At 39.9% G+C, this 17,995-nt stretch overlaps 1 protein-coding gene across 4 annotated transcripts in view; it reads left to right on the top strand.

Moving 5' to 3' along the window:
• The window catches only part of dpp6a (dipeptidyl-peptidase 6a), a 358,152-nt gene that overhangs the window by 172,290 nt on the left and 167,867 nt on the right, over positions 1-17,995 (top strand). Inside the window, exon 1 of one of the 4 annotated variants that reach the window (XM_076888301.1) lies at positions 38-610. The exons of the other annotated variants lie outside the window; for them this stretch is intronic. Coding sequence (XP_076744416.1) covers positions 443-610 — 168 coding nt within the window. The 5' untranslated portion in view covers positions 38-442. Of the gene's footprint in view, positions 1-37; positions 611-17,995 lie in introns of those variants that run through there. 4 annotated transcript variants of the gene reach the window in all.

The raw sequence follows: 17,995 nt of genomic DNA on the forward strand, positions 1-17,995 counted from the left end.
CTGCGAATACTTGTAAGGCAAAGCCCCATCACTCCCTGGACGTTTATCAGCCGTCACCTTCTTTTCTACCACAAGGGAGGGAAAGAGAAGCGGGATATCAACCAGCCGAGGCTGGCTTCTCCCCTTTTTTTGGTGCTCGAGTCAGCCTCCTTGTATTTGCATCAGTTCGGGATCAAGTTGGGAAAGTGTGGGAACTGCGTTGCTGCAGGATCGTTGAGACCCGACCGGCGAGCCTGAAAGTACGTGCCATGCATCCTGAACACAGAGTGATATTTTTTTTTCTTTCTTTCAACTGAACCAGAGCGTCGTGTAATCGAATCACTCCAGCCATAGCGGATCGACCTGCTCGAACTTTTTTGTATATGTGTGTCCGCGCGCGCGCATTTATTGATTGAGAGCAGAGCCAAGTTATCCCTTCTTTATTTTATGACAAGCAGTCGACATGGCGTCACTGTATCAGAGATTGACCGGCAAGATCAACACGAACAAATCCTTCCCCAACCCTCCAGAGGCGAGCCACCTCCTCGGGCAAAGTGTGGAAGGGGAGAGTGCGGCGCAGAGCCAACGAACCCGGTTTCAGCAGCACGGCCGGCGCTGCGAGGACGAGGATGTAAGAAACTTAAACTGTAGTCACCTTTACTTGTCCGAATGCATTTTCTGACCACTTTCAGATAGTTACAGTGCCCTCTAAGACACACTAAGCGAGTTGGATATTGGCGTAATATATGGAATTTTGGCGCTAGTAAATCTCCCAGTCTGTTTAATGCCCTTCTGCTTGCTCTCCCCTTTTAAAGGCAGACTTGTCAAACTTACGTCATCCCCTCAATGGTTGGCTTATCTGTCAATAAATGACGCATCACTTACGTCTCTTGAAAAGCAACGTGCGTTCTCTGGCGCCTTCTGGTAACTTTATAAACCTTACAAATGGCTTCTTAGTGCTTTGACACCTCCGTTAGAGGTTGTCGAGTGTTGCTTATTTGTCTAGGGATGCTACTGTAACCCAAGTGTGCCTTACAATTAGATTAGAACTAATGTTTAAATCGTGACTTACAACAACACCCCCGCCCCCCAATCCTCCATGCTGATTGGTTTTATTGGGATCTGCGCTAATCATTATGTGTCTCCTAGCCGTTCTTCCAACCTTCTCCAAACATGTTCGCATTTTTTTTTATTGTCGTTAAAAATCTTCAGTTCTGAAACTACATTTGTTTACCTAAGCTTATTTATTTGTGGGAGTGGTTTTTACAGACTCGTTTAGGTCGTCCAGGCTCTTTAAAATCTACTTTTGACCGTTTAAAGCGCCTGTCTGAGCCTGACGTGATGCCAAACATGAAAGTGGTGCTGTCCATGGTGCTGAAACTTGATCTTCCACTCGCTGCTGCCGCTCTCCGCAGTGCTGAGGGAATAAATCCACAGAGCAGGTTTAATGGGGCCACTTAGGTTTGTTTGTCTTAAATTTATTAAAATACAAGCAAACAAAAAAAAAACAAGCATAAAAAACACTATTTTTGTATTCTCGTAAACACATTTAAAAAAAAAAATCTTTGCACTTAAAATTATAAATTTAACCGTGAACTGAGGTGGACCACATCACCGTTAAACAGATACAAAACATATAGTATGAAAATTATTCACATATTTTAGAAACATAAAGAAACATTTGATATTATTTTTCTTGATTTAAAAATATAATTGTTTTCACATGAAACAAGTAAACAAAATGAACAAACAGGGGCACAAATATACTGCAAGTGGGTCAGTTTATTTTAAAAAAAATAAAGTTTTATGAAACAAATATTGCCATTTAATAAAGGAGCTTATCTACTGTCACAAAAAGATGTGGTTAAAAATGGTACTTTATTGCTAATTTTCTAAATCTTATACCCTTTTAGAATAAGAATTAAAATAAAGCAGCTGCGGTCAGGTGGCAAAAGTAAAGCTGTTAATGGAGAATCCACAATTTGTCAAAAAGCAATTTGCCAAAATAAAAGTGAATCTATTAAAAGACAAAGAAGGACATACTTTAGTCTAGAGTTGTGAATGGTTTGAAGATCTTCAGACTTTGAAATCAAGGTTAGTCCAGATTTTGGAGTTAAATCTTATGTTTGCTTTAATGGCTGAAATCTTGACAACATTGTTTTGTTTTGATTTTTAGTTAAACTGAAAATGCAAAAATGTTTTCACTTTCTTTTAGTGATACTTTCTTGCCTGATAAATTTCTAGTTATTCCCCCTGTCTAACTGTATGTCAACTGCAGGATACAACCTATACACCATCATAAGCCCAATTTGGAATATGGCTGCATCAGAGTTAGTGGTGCTATAAGATAGTTTAAAAAAACAGAACTTTTCTGTTTTCTTTTCTTTCAACAAATCTGTCTGGCCTGTGTAGTCATCGCTCAACCCTGGTATTTGAAATGAAATTAGCTTAATCAATGTTGAGGTGGTAAAACATGCAAGGTGGTAAAATTTATTTATTTATTTTTACTCTAAGGTGACAATAAAGAAGCATGCCTTTAATCCCCATGTATTTGAGATATGGCTAACTTTGAAGATGGAGAGATTTGGTCTGTTAAACAATGAAACCAACTAAGTGCCTGTTAGGTTTTGGTATATTTAGTTTTGGAACTTTCACATTGGAATTATACATACGCATGTACAGATTGGTGACAAAGAGTATAAGGTGTGTTAGTACGGTGCTGGGTCGTGACGTGCCACCAGAACAGCTTCATTGCCCCTCAGCACTGATTCTAAAAGTCTCTGAAAGTACTAGAGAGAAACTCATTCGGTGTTTTGAAGTTGCCGAATAAGTTGGTATCAATCTGCATATGATCCATGTCGTGTTCATGCTGATCAAGTCATTTAGTGACCCCCTATTTCCTGTGCATAGAGAGAGATACTGTCATCCTGGGTAAGATCACTTCACTCAGGGCAGAAATATTTATTATAGGTGATTACTCAGAATGCCCAGCTAACCTTCCCACTACAATATAGAGCCACTGGTTCCAGCTCCACTTTATGCAGGGGTCTGGATCAAGCTTTTTTTTTTTTTTTGGTGTGTTTCTATTGTTTTTCAATTTTATCCAGCTAACTGTCTTGCTGCAGACTCTAATGTTGTAGAGGTGCAGGAGGTAAAACGGTGGTTGAGCTTTGCATGAATATAACATGAAGTTGATTTATTGACTGGTGGTCATGTCTTTATGTTTGTTGGTGCAGGGAACTCGAACATGATCTGAAATCAATATAAACAGTGATGTATAGTCCATATATATCCACCTGAGAGCATGCTGTGTGATACTGCAGAAGAAAGAATTCTGAATACAGGCCTGTTCAGTGATCGTGGCAGGGGGGAAAAACAGTGTTTTCACTGGTTCAGTTTTTAAGTGCTCCTACTATTTAAACTCATATCTAAACAGTACTCTTATATTGCTTCTGACTAGAGCACATTTTGAATGTCAGTCCAAGCTTTGGCGTCTCTCCAGCTGCGTGGCCTTAATAAGTGAGTCTGGTGGAGGTGACATTTACATCATGCTGTGTGTGGATGAGAACTAAAGCCCACTGGGATGAAGAGCTCATCCAGTGACTCAGGCTCCCCACAGCGCCACCACACAGCTCAGCCCTGCCACTTCAAAACTTTACCCAGCATTTTCTCCTCCTCTGCTGCTCCACCCTTACACTGCACTTTCTGTGTGACTCTTTTTATACTGGCTTAAATTTGAGCCCAGTACCTACGAGGGAAGCCTTGCATTGTAGAATTTGCATGTTCTTCTCATGCTTGTGTGGCTTCTTTCCTGGGTACTTTCATTTCTTCCCACAGTCCAAAGACAGACTGGCAACCTGTCCGTGCTGTACCCCACGTTTCACACTATGACAGCCAGATTATGCTCCAACCTCACTGCTCATCCTGAATTGGATGTCAGATAAATCCACTGGATTGAAATAAACAAGGCACTTTAAAAGTAGCATCCAATAAATCAAGCACCATATCCAGTGCAGTGTTTTAGAGCGAATATATTTTGTTGTCTTCCGCCACTATGATGAGAGAATTTTTACCTACTATGGTATTATAATGTGAGAAGATATAGTTTTAGCCCTCGTACATGCTGCATGATAGATTATAGATAGACAGATACTGTATAAATGAGACACGCTAGATTTATCACAGAATTAGTTCATAGTTGTGGTACTACAGCCACTAATTATTACCAACAGAATTATTGAATCACAATATTATCATATTAGATTGCTTATATATACTCCTAGTTGTATAATAAGTTGCTGATCAGTGTTTGTTCTCACTATGAGGACTCCATACATAGGAATTAGTCTCCCTCACAGAGACAATGCATTTAAACAACTCATTATCGCTTTTGTTTGGCATGAGCTTGACTTACTCTCTACTGTGGGCTAAATCCTTCTCTGTCAATATATTTGATAGTGATCTTAGTCTGAAATCCCCTCTGATAACGATTGCAGGCTGGTGGAACAACTCATTACAATCTAATCAAACATGTTTGGGTTTTTTTCTCCTCGCAAAGCTTTCTCTATGCAAGCCTATGCTATCTGCAATATGCCCTCAGGATATATACGGGAGATCAGTTTTAATGTTGAAGTAACTTCAACTGTCATCTGCTAATACTCAGCAGATCTCAACTATGGAAAAGCAGAAATATGAAAAGTTCAATCTTCCAGTGTTGTGTAGCCTTTCACCCTCTGTTAGTCCAGTGGAAGTCTGATTACATGCAAAGCCTTTGGGTTCCTAATTGATCCTATTTCAGCCTCATTAATTAGATATGTCCTCCAATAGCATTTAAACCTGCAAAAAGTAGAAATGGATCTTTATGTTTTCCTATCAAAGTCTCATCCTTGTGGTGTGATTTTGTTTTTTTCCTCAGCAGGCCCCATTACACAAGTAAACACCTCGTCTTTGTTTGCCCGTGTCCACTACAATCAGCACAATCGTAATGAGACTCGAGAGAGATCTGGCGAAGATTCAGACCTCTAGCAAACCGAGACATGCGGGCGTTTTTGTGTGATATATGTGTGAGTGTTGGGAGGCACACAGTCCCACAGTTCTACTTTTTTTACCCTCTCCTAACTCATCTCACTTGTTCTGCCGTCTAATGGCTTTGCGCCTGCACTTTGCATTAAGAGGGATGAGGAGGGGGGAGAAGGGATAAATCCACAACTGCACATTAACACACACACACACACCAGTTCTCTCCCCCTTTCTTTATCTCTCTGTAAAACACACACACGCACATGCGGACAAAATGAGGATATTTTTCAGGGTATGGATTATGAGACAGCCGATCCCTGAAATGCCCTTTTAATAAGCTGGCCAATATCAGATTTCATTTTTACAATAACACGAATAATAATGATGAAAAACAGTAAAAAAATGAAGCAGTAAATATACTCTGTATCAAAGAATGGGCTTTTTATATCTTTTTTTTTTCACCGTGTCAGCAGATGCGCAGGTTACTTTGGAGTATAATAGCTCTCTAAATAAGTCATGGGAATCATTTTTCCCCACAGTGGGCAAACAGATTCAGTTTATTTTTCACACTACCATTCTCATAATTGTAATCTTTTCTATATTGCTTTGAATCCAGCATATTCATGACTGTGATTAGGCTTCTCTCATGTTATCTAAATCCCTTGCTACTATGTTAAATCCTGCAGCATGTCATATTTTTGACTATCTTCATACTCTGACAATACTGTTTACTGTATATTAAATGATGAATTTGAACAAACAAAACCCTGTGTCCGATTTGGTTAGGTATATATTTCACAAGGTACATTTGTGTAGGTCATGGTATATTAATAGAAGCAGCATGAATGCTTATTTGATAACGCTCACTTGGACCAGTACTCAGTTACTGATAATCTATTTGATATTGTACTGTACCTGGCAAGTGCAGAGCACCACTGTTTTCAGATTAACCACTTATCCACAAATTCTGTACTTGGGGTCACAGCTTTGTTTAATGATCTAATTTGGGCCAGTTTTTAACTGTTTTAAATATGGCCTCACATTTGACTATAGCATGCTTTGGTATACAGAGAAATCCATGGTCGATTTAATGACTCTTGTGCTGTGGCTGCAAAATAAGGCAAGGCAAATTTATTTGTATAGCACAATTCAACAACAAGGTGATTCAAAGTGCTTTACAGAGACATTAGAAACAAAAACAAATAAAAAGTATGATTTAAAATTGATTAAAACAAGCAAACAAACAAACTAACTAAACACACACATTTCACACCTGTTCGCGCGATCTGAACCCTTATCGTAAGGGGAGCTACCAGTCCTTCTGTGGACGAGCTACTTTCTATTTTAAATTCCCTGAATTTAAAGTACTCTCTAGACCCAGTCTAGACCCAGCTGGGGAGCTACCCAGAGCTCTAATCCCACTTAACAAACAAACAAACAAAACAGTATATAAAATTAAAACAGATAAAATCAGAAATAGATAAGATCAGTAGTTAGTGTAAGTTTTGAAATTTAAGCTTAAAAGTGTGGATTTGGTGCTTTATTCAAATGCAGCTGAGAATAGGTGAGTCTTCAACCTGGATTTAAATAAACTGAGTGTTTCAGCTGATCTGAGGCTTTCTGAGAGTTTGTTCCAGATATAAGGAGCATAAAAGCTGAATGCAGCTTCTCCGTGTCTGGTTCTGACTCTGGGAACTGATAAAAGACCGGATCCAGATGACCTGAGGGATCTGGATGGTTCATACTGGGTCAGGAGGTCACTGATGTATTTTGGTCCTAAACCATTCAGAGCTTTATAGGCCAGCATTAGAACTTTAAAGTCTATCCTCTGACGGACAGGCAGCCAGTGTAAAGACCTCAGAGCTGGACTGATGTGGTTCACTTTTTTGGTCTTAGTGAGGACTCGAGCAGCAGAGTTCTGAATGAGCTGTAGTTGTCTGACTGATTTTTTAGGTAGACCTGTAAAGATGCTGTTACAGTAATCAAGCCTACTAAAAATAAATGCATGGACTAGTTTTTCCAGGTCCTGTTGAGACATCAGATCTTTTATCCTTGAAATATTCTTGAGGTGATAGTAAGCTGACTTTGTTATTGTCTTAATGTGTTTTTCTAAGTTTAGGTCTGCATCCATCACTACACCCAAATTTCTCACCTGGTTTGTGGTTTTTAGATGTATAGATTGAAGTTCTCTGGTGACCTGTAATCGTTTTTCTTTGGCGCCAAAGACTATTACCTCAGTTTTGTTTTTGTTTAGTTGGAGAAAATTGTGGCACAACCAGTCATTAATTTCCTCAATGCATTTACCAAGAGCCTGTACAGGGCCTCGGTCTCCTGGTGACATTGTGATATATATTTGTGTGTCATCTGCATAGCTGTGATAGTTTATTTTGTTGTTCTTTATAATCTGTGCCAGTGGGAGCATGTAAATGTTAAACAGAGGGGGTCCCAAGATGGAACCTTGGGGAACTCCACATGTGATACTTGTCTGCTCGGATGTGAAGTTACCTATTGATACAAAGTATTTCCTGTTTTCTAAGTATGTTTTGAACCAGTTTAGTACAGTTCCTGAGAGACCTGCCCAGTTCTCCAGTCGTTTGAGTAATATGTTGTGGTCAACTGTATCAAATGCTGCACTGAGATCCAGCAAAACTAAGACTGACATTTTTCCACTGTCTGTGTTCAGACATATGTCATTAAACACTTTTGTCAGAGCGGTTTCAGTGCTGTGGTTCTGTCTAAAACCTGACTGGAAGGCATCGTAGCAGTTATTCTGTTTTAAGAAGTAATTGAGCTGTTGAGAAACTGCTTTTTCAATGATCTTACTTAAAAATGGGAGATTTGAGATCGGCCTGTAGTTTTTCATTTGTGTCTTGTCAAGATTGTCCTTTTTCAGTATAGGTTTGATTACAGCAGTTTTTAGTGGCTCTGGAAACACACCTGACATTAAGGAAAAGTTGACGATCTGTAACAGGTCTGACTCTAAAGCAGGGGTGCCCAATCCCGGTCCTCGAGAGCTACCGTCCTGCAGCTTTTAGATGCATCCCTACTCCAACACAGCTGAATCAAATGAATGGCTTGTTATCAGGCCTTTGCCAAACACGATGGCATGCTGAAGAGGTAATCAAACCATTTGATTCAGCTGTGTTGGAGTAGGGATGCATCTAAAAGCTGCAGGACGGTAGCTCTCGAGGACCGGGATTGGGCACCCCTGCTCTAAAGTCTTTGAGACCTTTTTGAAAAAACTTGTTGGCAGGACATCTAAACAGCAAGAGGAGGAGTTCAGTTGACCTAAGATGTCCTCCAGGTCTTTGCTGTTAATCAGGTGAAACTGTTTGATGGTGTTTAAACAGTTTTTCGGTGGACACAGTACATAACCTGGATCTGCTGTTGATGTACCAACTGCTTGTCTAATCTTTTGGATTTTGTCTGTGAAGAATTTGGCAAAGTCATTGCAGGCCATGGTTGAATGAAGTTCAGCTGCCACTGACACAGGAGGGTTTGTTAGCGTGTCAACTGTAGAAAATAAGACCCGAGCATTATGGCTGTTTTTAGTGATGATGTCAGAGAAGTAGGACCTTCTTGCACTCCTCAGTTGTAAATTATAATTGTGAAGTTTCTCTTTATAGATGTCATAATGAACCTGGAGGTTTGTTTTTCTCCATCTGCGCTCAGCTTTCCTACACTCTCTTTTTTCATTTTTCACCAGTGTGGAGTTTCTCCATGGAGACTTTTTCCTTCCAGAGATAACCTTCACCTTAATGGGGGCAATAGTATCCATTACATTTAACATTTTTGCATTAAAGCTATTGACGAGCTCATTGACTGACCCTCTGGACAGGTCAGGTGTTAATGGGAAGACCTGGTTAAAGATCTCACTACTGTCTTCAGTTATACACCGTTTTGTGATCACTGCTGTTGATATTTTTGTGTGGGCTGAGATTTTACTTTCAAAGAAAACACAGTAATGATCAGACAGGCCCACATCAGACACAGTAATGTTTGAAATGCTCAGGCTCTTGGAGATCAGTAGGTCAAGAGTGTGTCCTCTATTATGTGTGGCCTCTGTTACATGCTGAGTCAGCCCAAAGTTGCCCAGAGTGTTACTCAGGTCTTTAGTCCCTTTGTCCTGAGGGTTGTCCACATGGATGTTAAAATCCCCAACAATAATTACACAGTCAAAATCAACACAGATCACAGACAGCAGTTCACTGAGGTCATTAAAAAAGTCTGTGCAGTATTTGGGAGGCCTGTAAACATTAAGAAACACAACTTTGGATGGGGCCTTCAGCTGTAAAGCCACATATTCAAAAGACTGAAAACTTCCAGGAGATAGCTGCTTACATTGAAATGATTCATTAAATAAGACAGCAACCCCTCCTCCTCTCCTGCTCGCCCTGACCTCACTGATAAAACTGTAGTTAGGAGGGGTCGTCTCGATGAGAACAGCTCCACTGTTACTTTGGTCCAACCAAGTTTCAGTTAAAAACATAAAATCAAGGCTGTGCTCAGTGATTAAATCATTAATTAAAAATGTTTTCCCAGCTAAAGATCTAACGTTTAATAAAGCCAACTTAAGTGTTTTAGAGGTATTACTTGTCCCCTCGTGTTTGGGAGCAGTCTGTGGCACACAAGGTATGTTTACTATATTTAAAGATCTTTTAGAGTGCAGCTCTCTGTGTTTTGACCAGGCCACATGTCTCCTTCTGTCACCTAAAAGTACAGAGATTTTAAAACCTTCTAGTAAACAGGGTCCCAGCTTCTCCTGGGAAAAGTCACCACTGCCATAATCCTCGCAGCCCGGACCCTCCACACATCACACATCAGACTGCGGAGACAAAGCATGAAGGTGGTAAGGAGGAACTAAGGGGGGCGAGGCTGGGCAATGTGACTTCGATTGCTCTGTTGAGGGTGGGGCTCGGTGGCGAACCTTTGGCTGCTTTGGTGGGGGGTTTATGGGGGACAAAGAGGGATTGGGCCGGGGGGTAGATCTGAGCCCAGCATTGACCCGCTCCATCATCTCTTCAGTGAATTTCAGGTGTGGGGAGGAGGGAGAAAGGGAGGGGGAGGAGGGTGATGGGGGTGATGGCCTGTCAGGGGTTTGGGGGACTGGGGAAGATCCTGGTCCTGGTCGTTGGTGTTGTTGAGAGAGTTGGAGGCAAATAGGGACCCCTCTTCTTGCCTCTTCTTGCCTCAGATGTCTCTCCTTTCTGAGGCTCTTCCCGGGTGGGGGCAGATGGAGCTCCTCCTCAAGGTTTCTGCTGGGCTTTGTCTGTTCTTGGAGTACTGTTTGTTCCTCTTTATGAGATAACTCCTCGTTTATCTCAGCCTTGGCACCAACCACAGATGGATGACGTATGGAATAAAACAAGTTGGAGGTGAACAGTTTCACCCCTGACTTGTTAAAATTAAATCCATTTGCTTTAAACAGATGCCTGCGTTCCCAAAAAATATTAAAGTTGTTGATAAAATGCACTGAGTGGTCAGCACATGCTGATATAAGCCATTTATTCAGTGTAAACAACTGAATAAGTCAAAATCATCACCTCTCCAACACTGTGCTTGGAAGTTGATATGAAGTGTTGAGTTGATATTCTTTGTTTGGTTTTCACCAAATCTCCCACGATGCATTATGTCTGTTTTGTCTGTCCAAAGGACATTGTTATAAGATTCTTGTGGTTTGTCCCCATGTAATTTGCAAACCTTAGCCATGCTCTCATGTCCTTTTTAAAAAGAAGAGGCTTTCTACTGGCAACCTTTCCAAACAAGACATACTTGTTCAATCTTGTACTGTCATGAACCTTAGCATTTAACATGCTAACTGAGGTTTGTAGAGTCTGAGGTCTTGTCCCAAATTCAACCTAAGATCTCATCGTGCAAACTCACAGAAACTGCAAGAAATCGAAGAGCAACTTGCTGAGAAGACTGGCATTGTGGTTAACACATATTTCAATGTTCCAGACCAGCAAACTGCCAAAACGTCTGCCTCTATAGAGAGAGTCAAACTTGATTAGCATTGTACCCCTACAGAGCAAAATGGTAATGTGAACATCAGATATAGCATAAAGGACAGATGTAGCTTGTCAGTCACCAGCCATTAGCCAATGAGCATACCCTGGATAAGCCTCCATTCTGAAATTTAGAAAGGAAAAGTATCCAGTATGACCAATATTTACAAAACATATTTAATATGTTATTTAGTAAGACCCCACGTGAGTGATTTCAAGAAAGTGATTATAAAGATCAAGCCTGTCAAGGCTTCTTAATTCTCTTTTTTGCAACCACAAAGATCACAACCTGGTGGCTCTTACAAGAATGTAGGAGCCTCTCTGGAACATAACTTATTTTCAGTTTGTAGTTGTAACGTGAAGTAAACGGCAATGCTCTGCACTGTGGTTAATTTGATAAAGAGAACAGTACATGAAAGTAGCTATGGCCAAGTAGTAACCTCTTAAATGTATGCATATAAAGGTAGCAACTGTCTTGTATTCCCAGAGAACTGGTCTTAATTAGTTTAGAATAATGAACTACAGCTCGCCTCATTCTGTCTCATTACAGAAACAGTGTTTGGCAGAGTTTGCCTTCTTTTGTGTTGATTAGTTAACAGTCAGTGAGTGATCAATAATGGCACTTGAAGGATAGAGTCATCAGTCTACACACTCGATTCATGGTGGCATCTGGAGATCTTTGTGCGTGTGTGCATTTGTAATGCGACTGAGTGAGAATGTTTACCGTTTCGGAGTGCTTTTTAGATTTCTGCAGTATATCCTCGCAAAGACAAACGATAGAATGAAAGATGAGGAAACACCTGTCACAAGTCCTTGTCCAGTCAGAAAAAGCAGATTTAACTGTTCCTGCTTGTCTACAGTCAACAATTGCTTTTCTTGATTACTGTCAAGTCTAAATATCAGTGACAAGCCCATTTGACCTCCAGCTCTGTTTCCTCATCTAGCTAATTTCTTTTTCATCAGCAAGTCCTCAAACACTTTTCCCCCCCTCAAACACTTATTGTTGAGAAAACATGACAGAAGCATGTGCACCATTTTCCCCAATGATAAATTATGCAGCCAGCAGACTGGAAAATGGTAGTATGGCTTATTTATTGTTCAGAAGCCCTTGATAAGCAATCAGGTACACATTACAGTGGTGGCTGTGGGGGTGTATTTGTTGTCATTCTTCAGGAAACATAATAGACTGTATATAAAAGATGGACTTAGCCACCCTGATGTCACCCTTAATATTGTGTGTGTGTGTGTGTGTGTGTGTGTGTGTGTGTGTGTGTCTGTCTGTCTGTCTGTCTGTCTGTCTGTCTGTCTGTGTCATGGACAAGAGTGAGGAGGCTAAATTATCAGCTAACATTAGCATGCTTAGTGATTAGTAATGGTCATGCATATATTGTGTATGCATTACACAGACAGCTAGTTTGTTATTTGTGCTAACATACAGATAGAATTGTAGACCTTCACTGGAAAACTACAGTAGATACTTGGATATGCTTTTAATGCTGTTAATTTTCCAATAATTGCATTAAAAATTGGTGATCCTTAGTAGATAGTCTGGGTATATACTCCATGTAGTATCCACCTATCACCTGCCTAACAACGCAAACAAAATAACTTAAACTAGTGAGTGATATAAAATTCACAACAGCTTTGCAGTCATGTTGAAAAAGTAAGTGCACCTCATTATTTCAGCAGATTATAAAAGGTTGTCAGACATTTGTTGTACAGCTTTCTTAATGATGCATCTGGATGAGGTCTGGGCTTTGACCTGGGTCATTGCAACGCCATGGTTCTTTTCTTTTTCAGTAATTCTGTTTTAGATTTGTTGCTCTTATAGGGATCATTGTCCTGTTAAATGACCCACTTTCAGCCAAGCTTTCACCGTAAGCCAGATGGCTTCACGTTTGACACTAGAATACTTTTGATATACAGAGAAGTTCATGGTTGAGTGATTGAATGCAGGTCCTGTGGCTGTAAAATCACACAAAATCATCACCTCTCCATTATTGTGCTTGACAGTTGATATGAGGTGTCTGTGCTGATATGCAGTGTTTGGTTATCACTGTGCATTATAGTCAAAGATCCCAATTTTGGTCTTGTCTGTCCAAAAAAAAATCCATTGTTCCAGACGTCTTGTGGTTTGTTTTGATGCAAGTTTCCAAACCTAAGCCGTGCTGCCATATTTTTTTTTTTCGGAGCGAAGAGGCTTTCGGTCCTTATCAGTTAATCAAGTGCATTTGATTAGCAGCACTACTGAAGCAATGACGATGTTCCTTAGATCCTTTCGAATCCCCATTAGAAAGAAATGCAGTTTAATTTTCAGTCTTATAGGTTACGGCTTGTGCATAAGCGACCATGGTGGGCAGCTTAAAATTGGAAGTAAACCTTTATGAACTGCTATACATAAACACTGGTATATACATTTGTGCATATGTATAATGTATAGCAAAGCACACAAATAATTATGCTAACAGGTAAAATGTAAGAAAAAGCAGAAAAGCTGAATCTCTCGGCTTTCTCTTTAAACCTCTAAGAGAGATTAAACATGCACAGAGGAAGGGCAACAACATGAGATAATCCTGTACAACTCACTGAAGGGCAAAATAATGTCAGAATCAAATTTGTCCTTTTTGAAAGCTAAGCTGCTGCCCAAAAATAATAGCAATCCTTGAACCAGGGGAAAAAAATCTGCTGTCTTCCCTATCACTGTTCGGCTTTTGTTATATCTGTCCGAAGCTATATTTTGGGGGGAATAGTGAAGCTGTCGCTCAGTAAACAGAGTATAGATGACTCTAAAAAGGGCTGTTCATCAATAGCAAGGTGGCACCATGTTTCTCACTGTTGACGTCTGCAACTCTTCAGCTGGTGCTGCATTTCTCTTTGTGTTGCCCCTGCTTGTCTGGCAGCTAGCTGACGATAACAGATGGTGGGCATTACTAAATTACTGACTTCATCTCAGCGTAAAATGAATTCATATCCGGCCTCTTCACGAGGCATTTTCACTGTGGGGAGAGACAGGCACAACGGTGAGGAGGAGGAGGAGGAAAAAGACAGGGAGGCATTCAACAAAATGTTTCTCCACTGGGCTTCAAGCAGAACTCCTTTCCGCCCTATCCATCTCTCTGACACATACACAAAGCTCTGCACAAACGCACACACAAACACACAAGCACAGGGCTCAGGAGCTGTGCTGCGTTTCACTTTTATGGGTCAGAAAACTGGAGTGCTGATTTAGTCATTATTTATGACTGGACACAGTATTTCTAAGATTAGGGAGGAAACAGAAAAGAGGCACATAGCTCTGCAGCAATCTGCAAACAGCAAGCATGTTAAAGAGTGACTGATGTTGGACATCAAACTCATCTCCATGTGGGACTTTGCTGTTATATGATGCCATTTGTCCACTCTTATTTGCTTAGAAGTTTGCTCCCAGAAGTGTTTCCACCACACGTCTATATTTAGCCGAACGTGTTTACCTCTGCAGGTTTGGTTCAGCGTTTAGATGTGGTCCTAATGTGTTATGATGCTTCTGTTCCATGTGATTTAATCCAAAATACTATAAGTTACAGGACACTGTGAATCAAAGCAATCTGTAGAGCATATTTGTATATCATTTTTTTATAGTGTCAGTTTCTTTACCACACCTTGAGGTAAATGATAAGAGCGTCTATGGATCTGAATGTGTCAGTGTCTCTCTGTCTTTGAGCTTTGTAAAGAAAAGGTCAGATGAAGTTGAAGTACCACTGATGCACCACTAGAGGCTGTCCTGTTCCTATCTAGGAATGAGGTGCAATATCTTAGGCAAAGGCTGAAATGTGTATTGTTCTGAAAGTGGGCTCTGCAGGGACTGAAGGCCAGTTATACAAAGTGAGGTTAAATCAATGATACCAATGATGAAGGATGATGAAAAGAAAGTACAGAGACAGAGGGACAGAGAGAGGAATGCAGAGCCACAGACAAGATGAAGCATGTTGCCTTAAAGGCAAAGAGGCCAAAAGAGAAAGGCTTGATCAGAACCAGAGGTGGATAATTGAAAAGTATGTTATGTAATAAAAGATGAATAGCGTTCCCAGGAGACAATGTAGGGAGCATATGACCCGGCCTACTCGAGAGAGGCCTGATAAGTACAGCTGAACTGACAGACTCTCTACTTTTTGATGATTGGTTCTGTTTAAGGTTTACTGTTACTGCTAATGTTTGCTCTCATCATTGTGCAAAAGCTATGGCAACTTGGCCCTTTTTAAAAACTTTTTCATTCACTGCTGATATTCAGGTTTATATTCATTAAACATGTGTTTTGTGTGTGTCAGGCCCTTAACATTTTACATCTGTGTTATGCTGATTGCATAACAAAATTGCTTAACCCACTTAGTCACAGAGTGGCAGGAGCCAATCCCAGCTGACACAGGGTAACATTCTGAGGCAATAGGATGCACTTTCCTGTTTGCTGTTTGCTATAAATCCACACCACATTTAGGTGTTAGCATCAGCAGCCTTCTTAAATCTTCACTTTAATCCAATTGGATCAAATTATTGGAATGGTACCCAGTCATATACAAAGTCTTAAGGCCAATGTGTGACCCACCTGCCACTGGGACCCAAACATCAATACAAAACCAGTACATTTCAGAAAAGTGTTAAATCATAAATGTTAACTCAATTTTTACATAAATATATTTATACAAATATGTAACTGTAATTACTTTTGAGTAATTTCAAGCAGAATTTCTGTTATTACTGCAGTCTAAGGAGCTTGCAAAGAAAAGCGTCTGGACTTCTTTAAGTTGCTTGAAGACGTTTCACCTCTCATCCGAGAAGCTTCTTCAGTTCGAACAGAACAGAACAGAACACCTTCTCAGATGAGAGGTGAAATGTCTTCAAGCAACTTAAAGAAGTCCAGATGCGTTTCTTTGCAAGCTCCTTTGACAACGATGACCTGGATGACTGATAACCTTCACAGACATGTTATTACTGCAGCCTATCTGCATTGCCTTCCCAGCCCACCAGGGGGCTCTGCACCAAATTTTTGGAATCACTGCTTTAACCTATTTGTCATTCAGCTTAAAGAAACCTAAAATCTTCCAGAATTCCAGCAGACATGAAAAAAATGATTATGCAGAAATCTACACTGAGAAGTAAATGGACTAGTATCGGTACTATTTTAGCTTTCTGCTCAATTTCAGCACTCAAAGCACTTTTTGCTAGAAGTCATGTTCACCTAATCTCACACTCATATTCACACAAAGCTTTTATCCATACCTAATATTTTTTATTTAACATTTATACACATACACAATCCAATGATTGCATCGGAGGCAAGTCATTGCCCAAGGATTCTTTAAGATATGGACAGGTAGAGTAGGGATCCATCTACCAACCTTTTGATTAGTAGCTAAGTCACATGATATTTTTACGAATTGCACGGTGAGGAACTGACTTTAAAATTATCATTTTTTAAACATAAGATGGCTTTGTTTATCTAGCATGGAAAGGGAATAAATGACTTAAATGTTTATCCCATTGGCTACTAACCATATCTTTCCTTTAGACATTGATACTGGTATCCACACATCTCTGTTGTTGACATCTTTGACTTTACAGTCCTGCAAAGCCATAGATAGTATAAAAATAGCTATAGCTTTAGCTAATGAGCCCATCGTGGATAATCTTTCTTTATGGCCATTAAAAAGAAGCTAGCTTTAAGGCTTTAACCTGAAACTATGCTCATCTTTTATGTCTTTGCTTGTAACTAGAGTAATGTTGCTGAAAGGTATTCTGGGAAATGTGTGATAGGAAGTGAATAAAATTCAACTGATTAACTACTGGCAGTAGATAAAAATGGATTATTTTGATAAGTGCATTTTTATGTTTGTGACAAGCTGTTTATTTTCAAATAAGCAAATATGCCAGCACTTATCTGGTTTCAGCTTCTGAGATGTTTCCTTATTAAATATGATGGCATTGGATTAAGGTTCATCACATATGCATAACAGATGCACACATAAAATCATTGGCAGAATAATGCATAATAAAATTGTGGTTGGTTGCAGATTGATATCAGCGAAGCAAAAATGATACTAAAGTGCTTTGGGAATTCTAACTGGATGCTGAGGTCTCATACTATGAAAAGAGGCTTTGGTTGTTCAGTGTTATAGGTTTTGAGACCTGAGTAATCACATTTCACAATCATATAACTCATCTGTCTGGATGTCTTTCTGCAACATGACACTGATGGTTTATGCTTAGTGTGTGTTGAGATTAAGGTAATAAGGTGGCAAATTGTCAGTAAATGGCTAGTTTGTCAGTTAACATTTTTAAAAAGCTGATAATAACACAATCCTGCATCAAGAAGATGAAATTATTTTCCAGGTAGCAAGGCTGGTTTTTGAGCTGTCAATGAAAAGCCTCAACATTATGCTCACAACCCATTGCACCCAAAAGACAAAGCCGTCATCCATTTCAAAGAATGGAATGGGTCCTTTCTCATGATGCCTATAAAAAGAAAAGTAGGTCTCAACAGATTTTTCTCAGTGAGCCTAGATCCAAGCAACTCAGCCGCTTCCTTTGGCAGATCCAAATCTTATACTCAGTCATTTAACTCTAGCTGAGTGAATAAGTGGTTGACAGATGAGGTACTAGAAGAAGAATCTTCAAAATCCCCATCACTAGAATGGTGTCCATGTGGAAACAAAACGGCATCACTCTTTTCTACCTTCCCCTAGTTTACTTAAGCTGAATATGATATACTGTAGGTCTCACGGCTGATGACAGATTAGGGTAATCAATCATTCATTTTTGGAACTGTATCCAAAAATATTGACTCAACAGAAGTAGCATTCATAAAAGGGTTTCTGTGCCTCCTTCTGTACTACTTTTCCCTTAAATCATGTTTACAATTGCCTCTTGTGAGAAAAAATGTGAGCGATAGAACAAAACGGGTGCTGTTTTTGAAATCCGCCACTCAAAATTAGTAAAGATTTAGAATTAGTGTTAGATGT

This window comes from Maylandia zebra, linkage group LG9, assembly GCF_041146795.1.
Source record: "Maylandia zebra isolate NMK-2024a linkage group LG9, Mzebra_GT3a, whole genome shotgun sequence".
Lineage (NCBI taxonomy): Eukaryota > Metazoa > Chordata > Actinopteri > Cichliformes > Cichlidae > Maylandia > Maylandia zebra.